At 37.1% G+C, this 23,247-nt stretch overlaps 1 protein-coding gene across 1 annotated transcript in view; it reads right to left on the bottom strand.

Moving 5' to 3' along the window:
* The window catches only part of USP38 (ubiquitin specific peptidase 38), a 31,454-nt gene extending 8,411 nt beyond the window's left edge, over window positions 1-23,043 (bottom strand). Inside the window, exons 1-6 of the mRNA XM_053700210.1 lie at window positions 22,879-23,043; window positions 17,153-17,863; window positions 16,686-16,821; window positions 15,896-16,025; window positions 5,507-5,608; window positions 1,900-2,058 (exon numbers count right to left, since the gene is read on the bottom strand). Of these exons, the coding sequence (XP_053556185.1) occupies window positions 1,900-2,058; window positions 5,507-5,608; window positions 15,896-16,025; window positions 16,686-16,821; window positions 17,153-17,834 (1,209 nt within the window). The 5' untranslated portion in view covers window positions 17,835-17,863; window positions 22,879-23,043. The remainder of the gene's footprint in view (window positions 1-1,899; window positions 2,059-5,506; window positions 5,609-15,895; window positions 16,026-16,685; window positions 16,822-17,152; window positions 17,864-22,878) is intronic.
* Window positions 23,044-23,247: the final 204 nt, after the last annotated feature.

The raw sequence follows: 23,247 nt of genomic DNA, 5'->3' as shown, positions 1-23,247 counted from the left end.
TTTCCATCTCTAGAAAAAATTATAACTGCACATACCTGATAGCAGAATAAACTGCACGCCATTCTCTCGCTGAAGTTACCTCATCTGTGTAATCCCCTCAGACATATGTGAGAATAGCAATGGATCTTAGTTACAACCTGCTAAGATTATAGAAACCTCAGGCAGATTCTTCTTCTATTTACTGCCTGAGATAAAATAGCACAACTCCGGTACTATTTAAAAAATAAACTTTTGATTGCAGAACATAAACTAGCTATATTTAACCACTCTCTCCTACAACGTCCTTGCTTGTTTTGAGTTGCAAGAGAATGACTGGCTATGACAGTTAGGGGAGGAGCTATATTACAGCTCTGCTGTGGGTGTCCTCTTGCAACTTCCTGTTGGGAATGAGAATATCCCACAAGTAATGGATGATCCATGGACTGGATACACCTTACAAGAGAAACAGCTCAGCGTGCCACTAAAATACTGGGTCCCTAGCAGGCTGTTGTAGTGGGGACACAGGAAGAATAAACAGCTCAGCGTGCCACTAAAATACTGGGTCCCTAGTAGGCTGTTGTAGTGGGGACACAGGAAGAATAAACAGCTCAGCGTGCCACTAAAATACTGGGTCCCTAGCAGGCTGTTGTAGTGGGGACACAGGAAGAATAAACAGCTCAGCGTGCCACTAAAATACTGGGTCCCTAGCAGGCTGTTCTAGTGGGGACACAGGAAGAATAAACAGCTCAGCGTGCCACTAAAATACTGGGTCCCTGGCAGGCTGTTCTAGTGGGGACACAGGAAGGATAAACAGCTCAGCGTGCCACTAAAATACTGGGTCCCTAGCAGGCTGTTGTAGTGGGGACACAGGAAGAACAAACAGCTCAGCGTGCCACTAAAATACTGGGTCCCTGGCAGGCTGTTCTAGTAGGGACACAGTAGGAACGTGAAATGCACAGTGCTGAATTTGCAAGGCTAACTCTGCTATATATCTTACCACAGTAAGCTTTAACTGATAAAACTGCAAAACAATTAACTGTATACCAACATAAATGACTGAATAGCCTAGTTGTCTGCAAATTAAAGTCCATATTGACTCCTCAGAATAAGGCAATTAAAAAATAATTGGAGTAAAAATGATGTTAATTTGTTTAAAAAAAAAAAAAAAAAAAAGACTTGGATGATAAGTTATATAGCAACACGACAGAAATGTCCCATAATTTCAAAATGTTTACTGTTCCTTTAAAACACACTGGAACAGACCAAGCTACAATAATATATTCATTCAAAAATGTCCTTGCAGTTTATAGCTTTTACTGGCAATGCCTTATAGAATATCACTAAAAAACGTGGAACAAAACATTGGAGAATATTAACTGCATCCTTTCAGGAACGCTAAACTCAATTTTTTTCTTTCATGATTCAGGTAGAAAATACAATTTTAAAACAACATTCCAATTTACTTCTATTATCTAGTTTGCTTCATTATTTAGATATCCTTTGTTGAAGAAATAGCAATGCACATCGGTGAGCCAATCACACGAGGCATCTATGTACAGCCACCAATCAGCAGCTACTGAGCCTATCTAGATATGCTTTTCAGCAAACTATATCAAGAGAATGAAGCAAATTAGATAATAGAAGTTATAAAGTCGTTTAAAATTACATACTCTTTCTAAATCATGAAAGAAAAATCACAAGAAACGTATAATGAAATAAGTGTCATAAATCCCCACAATAAATGTTACAAAATACACACTGCTGGCTCTAAGAAGCTTTTGTTATGTTATGGACATTGATTTAATACCTCTAAAGGTCTTGTTTTGTCATCCTATTGTATTTTGTTGTCACTTTTTTTAAATGCAAAAATAAAAAAATACAAACTATATTATAATTCATAAATACATATGGAAATCTTACCTTAAGAACTTCTAAGATAGGTTCATAGAGATCTGGAAATCCAGAGTAATGATAGATCATACAGTGCATCAGTTCTGTAAACTGTACTAGAAATGTTGTACTAGTTGGAAGACCATCACTTTTAAAAGACTGGACCAAATTGACAACATGAGGAACAATCTAAACCATGGGAAGAAAACAAAAAATGGTTTCATTAAACTGAAGTAGGATAACTAGGAATTAAAAGGATATACTAGACAATTTCCAATGTTACAAGTACAATTTCTTTAATATGCCTGAAACCTGAAGTAGCCGAGTATAGTAAGCACAAAGCAGGGATCCTCTGCAATAAAACACCATACACGTGCCAACTGACGTGCTTTGCATCTGCTTTCTTATAAAATGACCATCATTGATCAGGCGGATTCGAAACATGTCAGATGACACGCAAGGTCAGTGCGACATGAATGCTGAACTTTTACTTATGTAAAAATAAATGAAAGAACCTTGTCAAGTGATGAGACTAGCACTGGATTGCAGATAGCTGTGCAATTTACATAGATGAGAGTTTTCCAAGGAGTATCTCAAAAGTAAAAATAGTAGTTAAAAAGGGACACTAAACCCAAATTTTTCTTTCATGATTCAGATAGAAAATGCAATTTTAAGCAACTTTCTAATTTACTCCTATTATCATTTTTTCTTTGTTATCTTCCTATCTTTATTTAAAAAGCAAGAACGTAAAGCTTAAAGGGACACCGAACCCACATTTTTTCTTTCATGATTAAGATAGAGCATGCAATTTAAAGGGACAGTCAACCATAGAATTGTTATTGTTTTAAAAGATAGATAATCCCTTTATTACTCATTCCCCAGTTTTGCATAACCAACACAGTTATATTAATGTACTTTTTACCTCTGTGATTACCTTGTATCTAGGAACCTTCTTCCAGCCCCCTGATCACATGACTGTGACTGTTTATTATCTATTGTCTTAAATTTAGCATTGTATTGTGCTAGATCTTAAATAACTTTCTGTGCCTGAACACAGTGTTATCTATATAGCCCACGTGTACTTTCTGTCTCTTTGTGTTGAAAAGAGATTTAAAAAGCATGTGATAAGAGGCAGCCCTCAAAGGCTTAGAAATTAGCCTATGAGCCTACCTATGTTTGGTTTAAACTAAGAATACCAAGAGAAAAGAGCAAATTTGATGATAAAAGTAAATTGGAAAGTCAATTAAAATTAAAAGTCCTATCTGAATAATGAAAGTTTAATGTATACTTGACTGTCCCTTTAAAGCAATTTTCTAATTTACTCCTATTCTCAATTTTTCTTCGTTCTCTTGCTATCTTTAATTTTAAAAGCAGGAATATAAAGCTTAGTAGCCAGTCCATTTTAGGTTCAGCACCATGGATAGCACTTGCTTATTGGAGGCTTACATTTACCCACCAATAAGCAAGCATAACCCAGGTTCTCAACCAAAAATGGGTCGGCTCCTATGCATCACATTCCTGCTTTTTAAATAATTTAATAGGAGTAAATTAGAAAACTGCATGCTCTATCTGAATCATGAAAGAAAATAATTTGGGTTTAGTGTCCCTTTAAGAGCCAACCCATTTTTGGTAGAGAACCTGGGTTATGCTTGCTTATTGGTTTGCTAAATGTAGCCACCAATAAGCAAGCACCATCCAGGGTGCTGAACCTAAAATGGGCTGGCTCCTAAGCTTTAAATTTCTGCTTTTACAATAAAGATAGCAAGAGAACGGAGAAAAATTGATAGGAGTAAATTAAAAGTTTCTTCAAATTGCATGCTTCATCTGAATCATTAAAGAAAAAAATGTTGGGTTTAGTATCGCTTTAAATTAAAAATGTACTGTTTTACTTGTAATAATATATTTCCCTGAGCTGGAACTCAGCTCAATGCATTATTGTTACAAGCAAAGTTGAAGAGTCATTATAGTGTTAAAACGACATTCTTTAATGGATTAGAGCATGTCATTTTAACACTATAGATGCTGGAAGGGTTTAAAAACACATGCTTAAAGTCCCGCTGGTCCCGAAGTGGAAACTATTGCTGCGGGTCTCAAGCAAGACTTTATGCATGCAATTAACTCCTTTGTGGGGGTTAAACGCATAGCATTACAGCGTTGCTTGTGTTAAAATTACATGCTCTAATCTATTAGAAGGTCATTTTAACACTATAATGGTCCTTTAACTGTACTAAACTAGTTTCACTTTTAAGGAACTGCTTGAAAAGCTAATCTGTGTAAATTGGATAGATACGTGCAATGCAATATATTGCATGTGTCTTCATTTGACGAGGTTGGAAGCTTTGACACCGTTTTCTTTCTTTTCTCTCTTTTAGGTGCACAGTGTTATTGTAGCAACACAAACAAAAATAAATATTGTGTTATATTGCATGATTGGTTAACACATTCATTGTTGTCATAACCGGCGATTGGCTATCAGACTCCTATTTCATTATTACGGCCAATTACTCCTAAATTGCTTTGAATTAGAGGGTAGCAGACAATTAAAATGCCTGTGGTATGAACAATAGATTACATATTTAGGACAATGCGAAAGTTCTATGCTGCCATCTAGTGTGTAAGAAAAATAGTAAGCTGAAGGAAATAATAAAAAATGGTTACTATGTAACTGAATGTTGTATAAATAAAAGCATCAACACAAAAAAAGATTTTAAATTGATTACAGTATTACTGTATTGTTTTACTATGAACAGTTAAACATTTAATGGGGGATACATTCTGATTTTAAGGTCACTTTACCAGGAACACTTTCTTATAAAATACTTTGATAAAAAGCAAAAAAAAAAAAAAGTTGTATTCCATAAATAATTTGCTGCTCTCTGATCATCTCACAGCAGCATCTTATCAACATGGTTTTCACGTTCCCCAAAGTAAACCAATCGTAATAATGGATAATTAACAATGCCAAATATGTAAGGATAATGTTATTTTGTCACCTTCGAGTTGTGCCGAATTTGTTTGGCTTTTAAAAAGGTGTCTCAGCCTAAGTGTCAGCTGCAGACCAGTTGGGGAAATCTAGAACAGCAGAATTCTTCTTCTTCACTAACTTAAAAAATAAGCTTTCATGATTCATATAGGGCATGCAATTTTAAACAACTTTCCAATTTACTTTTATCACCAATTTATCAACATTTCTCTTGGTATTCTTAGTTGAAAGCTAAACCTAGGTAGGCACATATGATAATTTCTTAGACCTTGAAGGCTGCCTCTTATGTGAATGCATTTTGACAGTGTTTGACCACCAGAGGGCGTTAGTTCATGTGTGGTCATATAGACAACATTGACCTAACGCACATGAAGTTACCTAGGCACTGATTAGCTAAAATGCAAGTCTGTCAAAAGATCAGAAATAAGGGGGCGGCTTGCAGAGGCTTAGATACAAGGCTATCACAGCGGTAAAAAGTGTATTTTTATAACTGTGTTGTATATGCAAAACTAGGGAATTGGTAATAAAAGGGATTATCTATCTTTTTAAACAACAATTCTGGTGTTGACTGTCCCTTTAAAACATAAATATATATTGTTTACTGTATTCTAGACCAAATATCTTACTAGCATATTAAAATAAAAAAAACCTTACCATATGGAAAGCTTCTGGCGAATGCTGAAAACTAAGCAACATATGGGAAAGTACAGCAAAAGCACCAGGCCTCACTAGAGGAAACCAGAGCCTATTAAATACCTAAAAAATAAAATAAAATAATAAAAAAAAATGTATGTCATATGCCAAAACAAAATGCAGCAACATATATCACAATTATAAAGCACATCAATAAATCTAGGCCAGTAATTTCTAGGCCTTTATATGATTTCACACTTATTTTAATGATGGATAAGAATTTGAGAAGCTCCCTTGTAGTATTATACAGTCCTTGCACACCAATAAATTATATATATATTTTTTTTGTAAACAAGGTACACACATGCTCAACCCTCTGCAGCCCATTGGCTATATATCAGTCTACAACGAAACTAATAAACAACATTTTCATTTGTGACATTCATATTTTTTATATTACACATGCAGTTTATTTTGACTTTGAATAAATTTGAGTTTTAGTTCTTGTAACTACACATCTCCCGTACCGTGGTCTGTTGCCATAGAAACTCGGATAGAGAGAGGATTACACTACAATTAAATACATTAACTAAATGAAATACAATTAAATAAATTAAGCTAAATTAGCTAAATCACAAAAACAAACACTAAATTACAGAAAATAAAAAACAAATTACAGATCTTTAAACTAATTACACCTAATCTAATAGCCCTATATAAAAAAAACCTAGCCTAAAAAGGGCCTTTGTGGGGCATTGCCCTAAAGAAAACAGCTCTTTTACCTGTAAAGAAAATACAAACAACCCCCCCAACAGTCAGTAAAACCCACCACCCATACAACCAACCCCCCAAATAAAATACTAACTAATAAAACCTAAGCTCCCTATTGCCCTGAAAAGGGCATTTGGATGGGCATTGCCCTTAAAAGGGCAGTTAGCTCTTTTGCGGCCCAAAGCCCGAACCTAAAAATAAAACCCACCCAATACACCCTTAAAAAAAATAACACTAACTCCCGAAGATCCACTTACAGTTTTTGAAGACCGGACATCCATCCTCAGCGAAGCCGGCAGAAGTCTTCATCCAAGCGGGCCGAAGTCTTCATCCAGACAGCATCTTCTATCTTCATCCATCCGGCGCGGCTCCATCTTCAAGACATCCGGCGCGGAGCTCTTTTGCGGCCCAAAGCCCTAACCTAAAAATAAAACCCACCCAATACACCCTTAAAAAAACCTAACACTAACCCCCTGAAGATCGTCTTACTGTTCTGAAGACCGGACATCCATCCTCAAGGAAGCGGCAGAAGTCTTCATCCAACCGGGCCGAAGTCCTCAACAAAGCCGGGAGAAGTCTTCATCCAAGCCAGGCGAAGTGGTCCTCCAGACGGGCAGAAGTCTTTATCCAGACGGCATCTTCTATCTTCATCCATCCGACACGGAGCAGGTGCTACAAGAGGGTCCTACAGTGGCGTTTGTTGTGTTGCTGCCTAGTTCAGCGATACTTGGGTCTAGGGAGATCTGGCGTGGGGTGGGGTGGGGATCACGTGCCCGGTGCTGTACAACCCCGCTTGTAGGTAGGAATGTTGCGCACTCAGTGGGATCTGGGCGAGTGGCTCTGGCCTTGCGGTGCTATAAGGCAAGGAAGCTGCCCTGTATTTCCCTCATAAAGTTGCCTGGTTCCAGGAAGGTCTGCGTGATGCCTGTAGCTATGGTCCTGAGCTGTTAAGGATATCCTCATCACTACCAAGACCTGCACTGATCGTTTACCATCTGATCTGCAAGTATCTGGGGGGTTTTGGTTTCTCTGCTTCCCCCTATGTTGTTTGGTTGCACAATATTAAAAATATTGCAAAATAATCTCCCTCAGTGGTGCTAAGGAGGTTAAAAGAAGTGCTTGAGAGAGGCAAGTTAACCTAGCCTCTGAGGCCTCTTTTTGAGATTGTATCTGCTACCTATGATAAAGTGCAGAAGACTTATATGCTATTACTTAAGGTGGAGAAGCTAAAAAGGTTAACCCAGATATTGGCCTCATACAATTTGTCTATGTTCTTAACCGGAGTAACAATGTTTATCTGATCTGTTTGTGTACAGCATTTTCCAGTATATTTTTTTTTTAGGTCTAAAAGAAGATTTACATATTGTGTTAATACAGTAGATCTTATGTATAGAAGGGTATAAAATTGCTGGATCCATTTTTAATTTATTGTATTCCTGGATCTTATCTCAAAGGGTAAAAAGGTTGTAGATAAAGTATAATATTTGCGATCTTTTCTATGTGCTTAAAACTGATCCGGTCTATCTTTATTGTTGTTAATGGGTCTATCTATCCATCCAATACCATTTTTTTTTTTTTTTTTAAAGACCGAGTAAAAGTACCAATACTTTTTTCCAAAAACTCACCAATACTTTTTTTTTGTCATGACCAAGCAAAAAACGAAATGTATGCTTACCTGATAAATTTCTTTCTTTCTTGACACGGTGAGTCCACGGATCATCATCTATTACTGTTGGGAATATCACTACTGGCCAGCAGGAGGAGGCAAAGAGCACCACAGCAAAGCTGTTAAATATCACTCCCCTACCCACAATCCTCCAGCCATTCGACCAAAGGGAAAGGAGAGAAAGGAAGTAACACAAGGTGCAGAGGTTTATATAAAAAGAAACTGTCTGAATACAGGGCGGTCTGTGGACTCACCGTGTCAAGAAATAAATAAATCAGGTAAGCATAAATTTAGTTTTCTAATGACACGGTGAGTCCACGGATCATCATCAATAACGGTTGGGAACCAATACCCAAGCCAGAGGACACAGATGATAAGGGAGGGACAAGACAGGAACCTAAACAGAAGGCACCACTGCTTGAAGAACCTTTCTCCGAAAAGAAGCCTCATGCGAGGCAAAAGTATTGAATTTATAGAATTTCGAAAAAAAGTGTGCAAAGATGACCAAGTTGCAGCCTTGCAAATCTGTTCCACAGAAGCTTAATTTTTGAAGGCCCAGGAAGAAGAAATAGTCCTTGTGGAATGAGCGGTGATTTTCTCAGGAGGTTGCTGTCCAGCAGTCTCATATGCCAAGTGAATAACGCTCTCCAGCCAAAGGGAAAGTGAAGTAGCCGTAGCTTTCTGACCCTTGCGTTTCCCAAAAAAGCAAACAATGCAGAAGACTGACGAAAGTCCTTAGTTGCCTGCAAATAAAATTTTAGCGCTCGAACATCCAGATTATGTAACAAGCGTCCTTTGTGATTTCCTGATTAATATTCGTGACCGAAACCACCTTGGACAGGAAACCAAACTTATCAGAGTGAAAAATAAGATAAGGGGAATTACAGAAACTCTCCGAGCAGAGGAAATGGCAACAAGAAACAAAAACCTTTCCAAGATAACATCTTAATATCTAAAGAAAGCAAAGGCTCAAACGGAGCCTGTTGTAAAACTTTAAGAACAAGGTTAAGACTCCATGGAGGAGTAACAGGTTTAAACATAGGCCGAATTCTAACCAAGGCCTGACAAAACGATTGCATGTCTGGCAGATCCGCCAAGCGCTTATGTAACAAAATAAACAATGCCAAAATCTGACCCTTTAGAGTACTTGCCGACAAACCCTTCTCCAGACCATCCTGGAGAAAGGACAAACTCCTAGGAATCCTTACTCTACTCCAAGAGTATCCTTTTGATTCACACCAATACAAGTATTTACACCAGATCTTATGGTAAATCCTGCGAGTCAAAGGCTTACGAGCCTGAATCAAGGTCTCAATGACCGACTCTAAAAATCCATGCTTAGATAAAACTAAGCATTCAATCTCCAAGCAGTTTGCTTCAGAGAAACAAGATTAATATGAAGGAAGGGACCCTGAAGTAGAAGGTCCTTCCTCAGATGCAGTCTCCAAGGTGGAAAGGACAACATTTCCACTAGGTCTGCATACCAAATCCTGCGAGGCCACGCCGGGGCTATGAGAATTACAGATGCCCTCTCCTGCTTGATTCGAGAAATGACTCTTGGAAGGAGAGGGAACGGAGGAAACAGGTATGCTATACTGAAGTTCTAAGGAACTGCCAGAGCATTGATCAGAAATGCCTGCGGATTTCTTGAACTCGAGTCGTATCTCGAAAGTTTGGCATTCTGACGAGAAGCCATGAGATCCAACTCCGGTTGCCTCCACTTGAGGGTCAAGCTGGAAAACACATCTGAATGAATTTCCCACTCCCCGGGATGAAAAGTCTGTCTGCTCAGAAAATCCGCTTCCCAATTGTCCACTCCTGGGATGTGAATCGCAGAAAGACAGCAGTTGTGGGTGTCCACCCACTGAATAATTCGGGCCACCTGTCATGGCCAAGGAACTCAGAGTTCTCCCCTGGTGGGAGATGTAGGCCACCGAGGTTACGTTGTCTGACGGGAATCTGATAAACTGGGCTAAAGCTAACTCAGGCCAGGCGAGCATTGAAGATTACTCTCAGTTCCAAGATGTTTATAGGCAGGACTGACTCCTCCTGGGTCCATAAGCCCTGAGCCTTCAACGAGCCCCATACTGCTCCCGAACCTAGAAGGCTGGTATCCATCGTTACAATCACCCAGGAGGGTCTGCGGAAGCAAGTACCCTGGGAGAGATGATCCTGAGAAAGCCACCACAGAAGAGAGTCTGACGCCTGATCTAGGTCTACACGCGGAGACAGGTCTGGATAGTCCCCGTTCCATTGTCTGAGCATGCATAACTGCAGAGATCTGAGATGAAACCGAGCAAATGGAATGATGTCCATGGAAGCCACCATCAGACCGATTACTTCCATACATTGAGCCACTGACAGCCATGGAGAGGACTGAAGGGTAAGACAAGAGTCGAAAAATCTTTCTTTTTCTGACCTCCGTTAGAAAAATCTTCATTAACAGGGAGTCTATTATGGCCCCCAAAAATAAGACCTTTGTAGCTGGAACCAGAGAACTTTTATCCCGATTCACCTTCCATCTATGGGATTGAAGAAAAGACAACAAGATCTCTGAATGAGATTCAGCTTGTTGAAAAGATGGCGCCTAAACCAGAATGTCGTCCAGATAAGGTGCCACTGCAATGCCCCGAAATCGAAGCACAGTTAAAAGAGCCCCAGAACCTTTGAAAAAATTCTGGGAGCTGTGGCAAGGACAAATGGAAGGGCCACAAACTGGAAATGATTGTCCAAAAAGGCGAATCTCAGAAACTTGTGATGGTCCCTGTGAATGGGAACATGAAGGTATGCATCCTTTAAGTCTATGGTTGTCATGAACTGACCCTGTTGTACCAAGGGAAGAATGGAGCGTATGGTCTTCATCTTGAAGGATGGCACTCAGAAACTTGTTTAAACATTTTAGATCTAGGATTGGTCAAAAAGTTCACTCCTTTTTGGAAACTACGAACGGATTCAAGTAAAATCCCAGACCCCTTTCCTGAAAGGGAACTGGAACTATTACCCACAGGACGGCAAGGTCCTTGATACAATGTAAGAATGCCTCTATTTTTATCTGGTCTACAGATAATCTGGAGAGGAGAAACCTGCCTCTGGGAGGAAAAGATTTGAAGTCTATTCTGTATCCCTGGGAGACATTGTCCACTGCCCAGGGATCCAGTACATCTCTTATCCAAGCCTGGGGAAAAAAAAAAAAAAAAAAAAGAGAATCTGCCCCCTACAAGATCCGCTCCTGGATCGGGGGCCAACCCTTCAAGGAATGAAAATTTCTCTGACGTCCCTTCTGTTAATTCCTTTTATCTTATTTTGAGGAAGAAAAGAACCCTTCCCTCCACTAATATCTGAGATAATTTCCACCAAACCACTTCCAAACAAGGTCTTACCCTTGTAAGGAATAGCCATGAGCTTAGATTTAGATGAAACATCCGCAGACCAGGACTTCAACCACAAGGCACTGCGGGCTAGGACCGCAAAATCTGAAATTTGTGGCTCCCAGTTTAATAACCTGTAAGGAAACATCTGTAATGATGAAATTGGCTAACTTGAGAGCCTTAATCCTGTCCTGGATCTCATCAAAAGGGGTATCCGTCTGAAGAGATTCAGACAATGCATCAAACCAGTAAGCCGCAGCGCTGGTAACAGTGGCGATACACACCGCAGGTTGCCATTGTAGACCCTGGTGGACATACATCTTTTTAAGTAAAGCCTCCAATTTTTTATCCATTGGATCTTTAAAATAACAAACTATCCTCTATGGGAATAGTAGTCCTCTTGGCTAAAGTGGAGATCGCTCCTTGTACCTTAGGAACCATCTGCTACGACTCCTTAATAGAATCCGCTATAGGAAATTTCTTCTTAAAAATATGACATGGAGAAAAAGGGAATACCAGGTCTTTCCATTCTCGAGCAATAATCTCTGCAGAACTGTCAGGAACTGGAAAAACCTCCACCGCAGAGGGAACATCAAAGTATTTGTTCAATTTACTAGACTTTTTAGGATTGACTACGATAGCTGTTTCGGAGTCGTCCAAAGTAGCCAAAACCTCCTTAAGTAATAAGCAAAGGTGTTCTAGTTTAAATCTGAAGGATACCACTTCAGCATCAGAAGAAGGAATTACACTGTCTGAGTCTGAGATTTCCCCCTCAGATGCTACCGACATGTCTTCTTCCTCAGGCTTATGGGAAGGGACACTCTGGATAGCCAGAACTTGATCAGAAACCTTACTAACCGTTTCCTTAAAATTTCCTTTTACGCCTTCCCTGCAACATGGGGAAAGCTGACAAGGCTTCAGATACCGCAAGGGATACCTGGTAAGCAATGTCTTGTAGAGAAAATCCTACAAGATTGCAAGAGGAAACTCAGGGCACTGTATGTGGAGACTGAAAAGGTTGGGACGCTTGAGGAGAAAGCTGCGGCATATTTGCAACAGGAGACACCTGAGCAGCATTTGCCTGGGATAATGGTGGCTCATGGGCAAATATTTTCTCTCTATAAAACTTAAAGTTCTCTCAATGCATGAGGAACAAAAAGGAACTGGGGGTTCCACCTGAGCATCAAAACATAACTGACAAGCAACAACTTCGCCTGGGATAATGGTTTGAAAAGCCTCTTGATCCATCTTATGTAATAAGGATAAAGTGTAAAAATTCTTTATTTGAATATAAAAAATAAATGTGTACTGTGTCTTTAAATAGAAATGCGTGTTAGAGATAGAGTTGATAGAGATAGAGCTGATAGAGCTAGAGCTATATATATATATATAAAAATGTAAATATTTGCATAGGAAATTAGGACATCTAGGCAAGTATCCCCGCTTGCTATTCCCCAGAAATTCATAATATACAATGTTTCCAATGCACAAGAGAATTGCGGGTAAGATATGCAAATTCTCAGTTTTTTTGCTTCAAAAATACTGTTTTGACACAGTGATCCTTTTAAACAGGATTATGACAGCAAACCAGAAATCACTCACTAGACAAGCCCGTTTCGTTCTTTTTGGAACTCATCAGTAGGAGATAGATTTCTGGTTGCTGCATTGGAAAAGCTATTTTCATGGTTAAACCAAAATTCATTAAAATTATGGGGGGAGATAAAAAAAACTCTTACCCACAATTCTCTTGTGCATTGGAAACATTGTATATTAAGAATTTCTGGGGAAAAGCAAGCAGGGATACTTGCCTAGATGTACTAATTTCCTATGCAAATATTTACATTGTTTTAATTTTGAGACATGGAGGATTTTAATTTCAGTTTATCTCCCCCCATAATTTTAATGAATATCTATATCTATCTCTATCTATCTATCTCTCTCTATCTTGATTGAAGAAAACTTCTCATCAGACACCTAAACTTCACACCTCCTCCTTGCACTACAGGCAAAGAGAATGACTGGGGGATTGCGGGTAGGGAAGTGATATTTAACAGCTTTGCTGTGGTGCTCTTTGCCTCCTCCTGCTGGCCAGGAGTGATATTCCCAACAGTAATTGATGATGATCCGTGGACTCACCGTGTCATTAGAAAGAAAAATATAAATTATAGCATGGCATAAATTTTGTTCAGAATTGTTACCTATAATAGGCAATCCAGAGTTTATCCCTGGAATTTATCAGAAAGTATTCAGAGTCTGAACAGAGCATGGCCTATGATTTACTCATCAAATAATGACAGAAAATAGACAGATAATATCGTCTGAGATGCTATTTCAACAATTTAGTATACCTAGAGTTAATCTTTTTGCTTATTTCCAATTACGACACTATATCAATTCTAAGAGATGGGATACTATCACTCTGGGGTCCTGGACGGATATTAATATGTGTATACATAAATTTGTATCGGGTAATGCTACAATTTATTTAATGTATCATATAATGCTGGCTATACAAAGCTTATTATATCTTAATAAAATATGTAATACTTGGATAACATGTTTTCCAGCGGTAGATTCTGAGACTATTCTATATATACACACACACACACTTGGCTGGTTTCAGATAATACGATCATATTCGCTCCCAGTCCAAAAACAAATCCTTTTGCCCATTTTGAGTTCTAATAGTTTTGCTGAACTGGTGTTAGCTGACCTATTCCCCCCACAGTGTGTATCTTGCTATAGAGAGGTTCATTAAGAGACAATACTTAAATACCCAACTTAATCTAGAATTCCTCTTTTCTTGCCTCTACAGTTTTTTGTTTTTATTTATTATAAAATAATTATATTTAGCTTTTGGAAAATGACTTGTAGTATTTAAATGTACTGGTCAAACCAACAGTAATAGCATATTATCTGTTATAATATTCCAAATATGTATTGTTTAATGTCTAAATATGCATTAGGTTATGTGTACAATACCACAAGGACCTTACTGTTGTGCTGACTTGTCATTAATAAGAATAGTGCAGAGGATTTGTGTTATTACTAGCTCAATATTGACATTTTTGATTTCGATATTTATTATTTGTCTAGCGGCAATGTATTAATCAACACTTTGTGTTATGACTTTAGATTTGGAATGCTCGCTGACTATGTTAATGACTACTTCCCCCCTCTATAACCACAAAAAAAAATAAAAAAATGCCATGATGAAATGTGTTATATCCAAGTCTGCTACAATAAAATGAGCCTGATAAACAGTGTGTGTGATGATGTTAGATGTAGAAATTAGGTAGCACGAATATTACTTCCCTCATAAGTTTTTTCTAAAGTAAATGACAACTATTAAAGAGCTATATGCAGGTTCTTTCTGTGTTTACTTTATAAATTGATTTCGTTATTACTTGTTGCTCTAATACTTCCAAAGATTTGTTTTATTTGCCTGCAGTTAAACTGGATTTTAAAATAAATTCCTGAAAACATATAACTGATACCAGCTTATAACATGCGTAATGTACGACAATCTTATTTGTTTAGCCTATTACGATTTATGTACTGCAGTTGGGGTATATAATATATGACAAAGATTTATGCCTGTGGGGGTATTTGCAACAAAAAAGTTGAGAAACACGGCCATAGTGCTTAGGTTTCAAAGCCCTACTATAATTTAGTGGATTATTTAATTACACTATAGTCTCACAAAAATAAAAATAACCACATAGTTAACATTCTGCAGCAGGATTGTTGTCAAGCTTGTCCTGAGTAGGACATGCGATGGTAACTAATTGGTGGAGATCTACATATGCCACTCCTGAATGGTCTATCATCCTCATCATTTATTTGTATAGCTCCACAGCCTTCTTAGGAGTGGCAATGCACTATGGCTCCTGTGTGGGATTTTAGGGATCTGATTAATCCATTTAAAAAGGGATGAAATACATTGTTACAAAAAAAAAAAAAAAAAAAAAAAAAAGGACGATTAGTAATTAAAATGCTTTAAATTGAAAAACAAAATTAATGTCAGCATTTTATTAGCCCACTAATGTTTTAATTTAATTAATAGAATACGGTAATCTTAATATTACAACAGAAAAATGCACAATAAATATGCTGTCTTCAAAATTATACTAAGCAAATTCAAAATTATTCACTTGCACTTCATTTTGTGATAAGTTTTCTAGAATAGTTTATATGGACAGTATAGCATATTTCCTAGTGCATTTTAAACTATACATAGCAAAGAAAGAACTGTCAGCACCATTAAATTACACTAGGAAAAACAAATGGGAAAAAAAGTCCTTTACAGGCGATCACGCAAAAGGACCCTGCACAAAACAATGAATCATCCCTTGTTGGGTCAGCAGTACTATTACATGATGGCCTATAGGCCAGGGTTACTTTGTTCTTATTACAAACAGATTGCAGAAGCACAACTGAAAGCTACACATTTATTGCAGTCTCTGTGTGCAGTAATCATCTACTTTTTAGACGTTAGTAGAAAAAATAAATAACAGTGAAAGGGATATATATATATATATATATATATATATATATATATATATATATATATATATATATAAAAAGGGGGACTTGTGGACTTACCAGTTCGATTTTGAGCAAAGTGACATCAATGAGGATTGTAAATTTTTGAACTGCAGCCAGTCCCTTTAACAGAGCAATCACCCATGTCTCTACATGCTGAGCTAGGGGCCAAGACAGCCAGTCAATCATTCTGAAGAAGAAGAAGAAAAAACCGGAAGTAGTACTTGTTCTAAGCATATCTATACACAAGAAATCTGAGATCTAGAGATTCTGCTTATTCAGAGATGCACAAAACTTAAATGGGTCATATAATGTTAAACGCACAACGAAAGTGTTAAAATCCACTGTGTATTAGAGAAAAAGAAATACAGACACTGAGAAAATGTTTAATAGGGTAAACAATCGAAAGGAGTGTTCTGGGAGGTACCAAAAGGGCATCTGGGTTGGTTTCATGTTAAACTCTGTGCTGCCAGTCCCCACTTTATACAGTTCCTTTACATTTAAACATGCCAGATACATTTATCATCTTGTAAGGCTCTGTATCCTTCAAACAAAGGTCTTGAGCTCTCCAATTACTCTCCCAAATGAAGAAAATATATATATATATATATATATATATATATATATATATATATATATATATATATATATATCCCATGTTACCTGAGAAAACTGTCACTACACAAATACATGACAATGATTCTATGTAAAAGATTCAGGTGAATTTAACCATTCATCTAGACTAATTAAATCAGGCATTGGATATTCAAATGATGAAAACAGTTATTCTCAGAAACATTTCTGTAAATCCCAAGTTATAGGTCAGAAGACATGTGAATCAAAACATTACCTGCAGAGTGCTTGGGTCATACTTGCATCTTTAACATTGGGATCAGTAGTTAAGCTCCTGATAAGAACAGTGATCATCTGCAAGGGAATGTGCTGTACAAGGCTTGCCAAAGCAACAGATGGTTCAAATGAAGAATCTGAAACACATGAATGAATTAAAAACAAAGTATGTAAAATGAATCCAAGCACTGGTTTGTTTTTTTATGGAAAAGGCTGGCACTATGTACATTGATCTGAAGCATGCAATATCAGTTGCCAATACGTATTTCATGCAATTGCTATATAATAAAAAAAGACATGACATTTATATGAATTAGAGAAGCAATGTATTAAAGTAAACTGAAACATGTCTGATACTTTTGTTAAAATGTTAAAGGAAATGAGTATCCATTTTAATTACAAATTACCTGACTTTCATAATAAATTACTTCAATTAAAAAAAGAAAAAAAAGTACAAAACCCACTTACCGGTGGAAGATATAATTGCAAACACTTCTTGCAGTGATGGAAGCAAAGTACATGGTTCTGCTTTCCAAATATTTTGTAGCAAGCTACTAACTTTGGTAACTTGAGAAACATATTCACGTAGCTCTTTCTCCAGTGTAGAAATACAATGGAAATGCCCTATGGTTCTTACAAGTTGCTGACAAAATGCTACAGACATTTTACCCTTGGGAATACATTGTACAAAATCAGTAAGTAACTCGCTTAACCTAGAGCACAATAAAGGCTCAGGTCTTTCACAGACTATTCTTAATACTTCAACTTGCAGAACAGTAAAGATTTCCAGAACAGAAGGGCAACTCATGATCAGCTTGAGTCCATTGTGGATATAGTCAATGATGGCTATGTCCTTCCTGTCTAAAGAACTGTAGCCTTCTTGCAAGAGACTTAAGACAAAGTTTCTGTTGAAAAAGTTCTCAAATTCAGAACGGTGATATCTTGCATATGCTTCCAGAACCTGGTGGCCAACTTGCTTCTGAAAGTGGTCTTCACCTTCTAAAACTAAGCGAGTTGTGAGGCTGAACATAGCCTTGCATTGCTCTTCATTGACAGAATTTTCTGCAGACTCCACAACTTTCTTAACAATTACTTTTTTCAAATTTAGTGGATGGGAAGAGGTCACCAATCCTTCCAATATTTTATCCATTGTGACTCAGAAGAAACGGAATACTGCATCTAAAACAAAAAAAAGTAATTAATCAGAGCTCTTTAAAACATATTTGAAAGGCTTCTGGAATAGGTGTGACCCCTTCATGTGTTTTTTTTAGTATAGTACTGCAGCAAAGGCAAAAAAAAAATGTTTTTTTTTAGATAAATAATTTGATAAGCTTTTCTAAAGGACTGTGATGAATCCCTGTTAGCAAAATAAATTACTACACAGATCAAGCACGTCAAACTTTCTGGGGGAAGTGTAAAAAATGACAATATTCAGAATTATACAGAAAATGTAGGCAGAATAATCAACAATTTAAATTGCAAAGATTTTTTTTTTCTTTCAGTTTTAGAACGTTTTTTTTTTTTTTTTTTAAAGAAAGAAAAATGATACAACAAACCAACAAAAGTTACAAAAAGAAAATAAAAAGTTGCAAATATAAAAAAGAAATTGTTCAGTAATTAACACAAGTTATATAATTATTCAGATAAGTTTAAACATTTCAATGTATGTAAGCATGACACCACACATTTTGGAGGCTGGGTCAAGGGGTGATTGTTATCAAAGGGTCTGAAATGTCTTTACTATAGTGTAACTTAGGTGTGTATATTATCAGGAATTGTAGGTGGTGAATATTGTAAGTATAGGAAAATATATATACTGGTCAGGTTATTCCGATGCTTGATAATCTTCCCATAAAAACTTGATTGAATGGTAGTCATCTATTTTGTCACTTTGTCCATATTTGTATTTCTCAAGTATTCACATGTTTGTGACTCCCGCTTTCCATGTGTTTAGGGATGGTACCTCAGGTTTCTTTCATAACTGCGGGATGAGTCTTGGCATAATTGACAGCTATAGTCAATAGTGCAGTTTGAAGTTTTCACTTTTTATTTTAGGGCAATTATTAAAAAGAAAGATCCCTGAGATTTAATTGGAGTGAAGTGTGTATGACTGTTCCCAATTCCCTTGCAATGTTTTCCCAGAAAGCTTGTATAAAATGGGCATGTCCAACAAATGTGTGTTTCGAAAAAAAAATTTAAATCATGACTGAAATATTTCAATGTGCATGAAACAGGGTTTGAAGGGACATTCTTATACAAAAGAGAGATAGAGATGATAGAGATGACAGAGATGACAGATAACAGAGAACTGTGGTCTATTCAGCAAAGTTGCAGGTACACAGGTGAATATGCAAATGTCACCTGATGCGTTTCACGCATGCGCTTCATCAGAGGTCATCAGTTAGTGAGTGTGTGGTTGGTGTGTGTTTTCATTGCTGTGAAATCTTCATAAACAAACACTGGCAGTTCAATGGGTCACACTAAAGAGCTTAGGGACGTCACATGTAACTGCAATAGGATAACACGTCAGTTTTTAAAATTTCTGCCCTACTATAATCGGCCCGGTCAATGATAAGTGCTATTATTGTAAAGGTGGAAGTATCTAGTAACAAAAACAACCCAGCCACAAAGTGGTAGACCACACAAATTCACAATGAGTATAGAATAAAAAAGAAATCATGTATCACCTGTTGCATCACTCACTACAGGATTCTAAACGGCCTGTGGCAGCACAAGAACTGTGTGTTGGAAGCTTGATTGAACGGGATTCTATGGACATGAAACTGTACCCAAGCCTCACAACAACATTTGCAATGCCAAGCACCAGCCGGAGTGGTGTAAAGCAAGCCGCCACTGCACTCTGGAGCAGTGGAAATGTGTTCCCTAGAGTGATGCATCATGCTTCACTACCTGGCAGTCTAATAAACAAAATCCTTGGTTTTGTGAGTGCCAGGAGAAGGCTACCTTCTGGAATCAATAGTCCCTACTGTAAAGTTTGGTGGAAGAGGGATAATGGTCTGGGCTAGACCCCTTAGTTCCAGTGAAGGGTCATTGTACAGGATACAAAGACATTTAAAGGGACAGTCTAGTCAAAAATAAACTCTCATGTATCAGAGGGTATGTAATTTGAAAAACATTACAATTTATTTTTAGCATCAATTTTGCTTTGTTCTCTTGGTATTCTTAGTTGAAAGCTAAACATAGATAGGCTCATATGCTAATTTCTTAGCCCTTGAAGGCCGCCTCTTATCTGAATGCATTATCAGTTTTTCACTGCTAGAAGGCGTTAGTTCATGTATGCCATATAGATAACACTGTGCTCATGACCGTGGAGTTACCCAAGAGTCAGTACTGATTGGCTAAAATGCAAATCTGTCAAAAGAAATGAAAAAAATGGGGCAGTCTGCAGAGGCTTAGATACAAAGTAATCAAAGAGGTAAAAAGTGTAGTAATATAACTGTGTTGGCTATGCAAAACTGGGGAATGGGTAATAAAGGGATTATCTACCTTGTTAAACAAACAAAAAAATCTGGGTGTAGACTGCCCCTTTAAGACAATTGGATGCTTTCAACCTTGTGGCAACAGTTTAAAAAAGGCCCTTTCCTGTTCCAACAGGACTGTGCCCCTGTTCACAAAGCAAGGTCCATGAATACATGGTTTTATGAGTTTGGTGTGGAAGAATGTAACTTCAGGATCACAACCCACTGAAACATACTCCAAAATCTTGTGAAAAGCATTCCCAGAAAAGTTATGGATGTTATAGCCGGAAACGGGTGGGGTAACTTCATATTAATGCCCATGGTTTAGGAATGGGATGTCAAATATGTTCCTTTAGTTTTGATTGTCAGGTGGTAAATTTTTTTCCAACTATTGTATACACATACATTAAAAATTGGGGTTTTCAACTTCAAGTACAACTTACAAGTAAAATTGCATTAATCTGCCCTAATCATAGGTGAGAGTCACAGTCATTGGGCTAAATGGCTAATACTGCACTTGCCCTCAAGGGTTGATCATTTTTAATACATATTGTTTTACAACTCTTTGTACACCACTAACAGGACAGGTTTTCAAACAATGATTTTAAAACTTTTGCCTACAATCAACATGAAATTGCCAGCAAATATGCAGTTTATCTAAACAATATGTACAAATTGACTTGTTAAAACTATGGGCATTTTTCATAAATGACAAGTGCAATTCTTTCATGCCAAGTAAAACTTATAGAACAAAATTAAATTATCATGAAACGTAAAATATGGATCCCACAGGGGAATGGAACATGTAAAATATATAAAGAAAAAAATGTAAGAAAGATTTCCCTATTTATTACAAATGTTCTGGGAACCTCAGTGACACAAAGTATAACTATACAGCTTCTCATGTGATATATATATATATATATATATATATATATATATATATATATATATATATATATATATATATATATATATATATATATATATATATATATATATATATACACACACATACATATACAGGTATACCCCGCTCATACAGCGGGTTAGGGACCGGAGCCCCGCTGTAAAGTGAAAACCGCCTTAAATTTGCCAGACTATAGCACTGAGACACAGATTGCACTGCAATGCTATAAACAGAGTGAACTAAGTATAAGCAAATGGTGCCATTCACTTTTCTACCAATCTCACGATGATTATAGCACTGTTTCAAAATCCTTGGAGGTTGAACTTCAGCTCCACAAAGCGCTGTATTAGCAAATCGCTGTAAAGTGAGGTATACCTGTATATATATATATATATATATATATATATATATATATATATAGTATTAGGAAGAAGAAAAACAAGGTACTGCAAACTCTGGTTCCAAAGTGGTTATTTTAATGAACAGTTAGGTGAGATACACAGTCACAGTGTGCAGGGTTGGATCTGACGCGTTTCCCGCATGCTCACATGCGCTTCATCATAGCATTGCACTGCAATGCTATAAACAGAGTGAACTAAGTATAAACAAATGGTGCCATTCACTTTTCTACCAATCTCACGATGATTATAGCACTGTTTCAAAATCCTTGGAGGTTGAACTTCAGCTCCACAAAGCGCTGTATTAGCAAATCGCTGTATAGTGAGGTATACCTGTATATATATATATATATATATATATATATATATATATATATATATATATATATATACACATACATATATATATATATACATACATATATATATATATATATATATATACACTTACACATATACATACATATATATATATATATATACATACATACACATTTAAAATCAATATTAATTAGTATATTGTATTATTCACATACAACAAGTAACATACAAAAATTAAGCCTAGTATTTGTATAAACGTAGGTCATTATTTGTAATAGTTATTTTACTTCTTCAGCTTCCAAATAAATGATATCATTTTTATTGTATTATGTTTTAAATGATATAATGTCCCTAAATAATATACACACTGGGCATGGAAATTTGCCAGATTCTGGATAGACACAAAAATATACATACCCTATAATTATGCCCTATAATTATGAACTCTTGCTAAGATTGTGGTTGTTGTGATCAATGGCCCTCTGACTCAGCTGCAATTACATGATCCACCAGAGGAACGAACCCCTTGTTGATTTTTTAATTCTTGCTTGGTCAGGTCATACGTTTAATATTTATTAGTAATAAAAATGACAGTGCTGGCAACAATATTATCACTAGGCAGCAAGGGTACACCTGTATGCACGTTAAAACACCATTGTTTACAATTTTGCCACAGAGCACTTGGCATTAATATTGATATACATTATAGAAAAAAACCGTGTCATCTGTGTCACCAATAAAATGGAAATGACAAAGCATTCATACTCCTGTTGCATGAGGAACTAAATGCTACTGTACTACGGTGTTCAGTGGTAAATAGTATCACCAAAAGCATAATCTGTATGTAAAATAGCGTTTTTACCGGTATTTATAATATGTATATCAGTGTCCCTTCAAACAGGCACAATGGCAGCGGTACTTACTGCCACTATGGATTTTCATAAACTGCCCATCGTACACAAAACATCATGGAGAAGGAGCCCTAATGGCAGTGCTCTGGTGTGTTCCTGTCCGGTACATACATGGGATGTTGTAATAAAGAATTATTTGTCATTCCTTCTCTAACAACAAAGTCAGCCGCCATACCTGTTATCAACGTGAACTTAAATTTGCACTGTCTCCCGATCTGACAAGCAATAGTTCGCAGCAACATATATTCCTTATTTCGTCTGGGCCCTGTTGCTGCCTATAACATAGTACTTCCTCAGATCATCATTCTCTGCCACAGGGCCGCCATCTTGTTGCATCCCAGCTGAGATCAGCAGGCGGAGCCTAAGCTACAAGCGCGATGATTGGTAGAAGTGAGAGTGACATGCTAGAGGCATTTCTCATCGCCTTGTTGCCATAAACAGTTTCTACTTTAACAGAAGTCATGATCACGTGCATACAACAGTTTGCAGCAGCCGCCATCTACATTGTGGGCATTTGATAATTGTTTGGCCAGTGAAAACCAGA

Source organism: Bombina bombina, chromosome 2, assembly GCF_027579735.1.
Source record: "Bombina bombina isolate aBomBom1 chromosome 2, aBomBom1.pri, whole genome shotgun sequence".
NCBI lineage: Eukaryota > Metazoa > Chordata > Amphibia > Anura > Bombinatoridae > Bombina > Bombina bombina.
The sequence above is the reverse complement of the archived record's forward strand: the minus strand, read 5'-3'. Positions and strand labels throughout refer to the sequence as shown.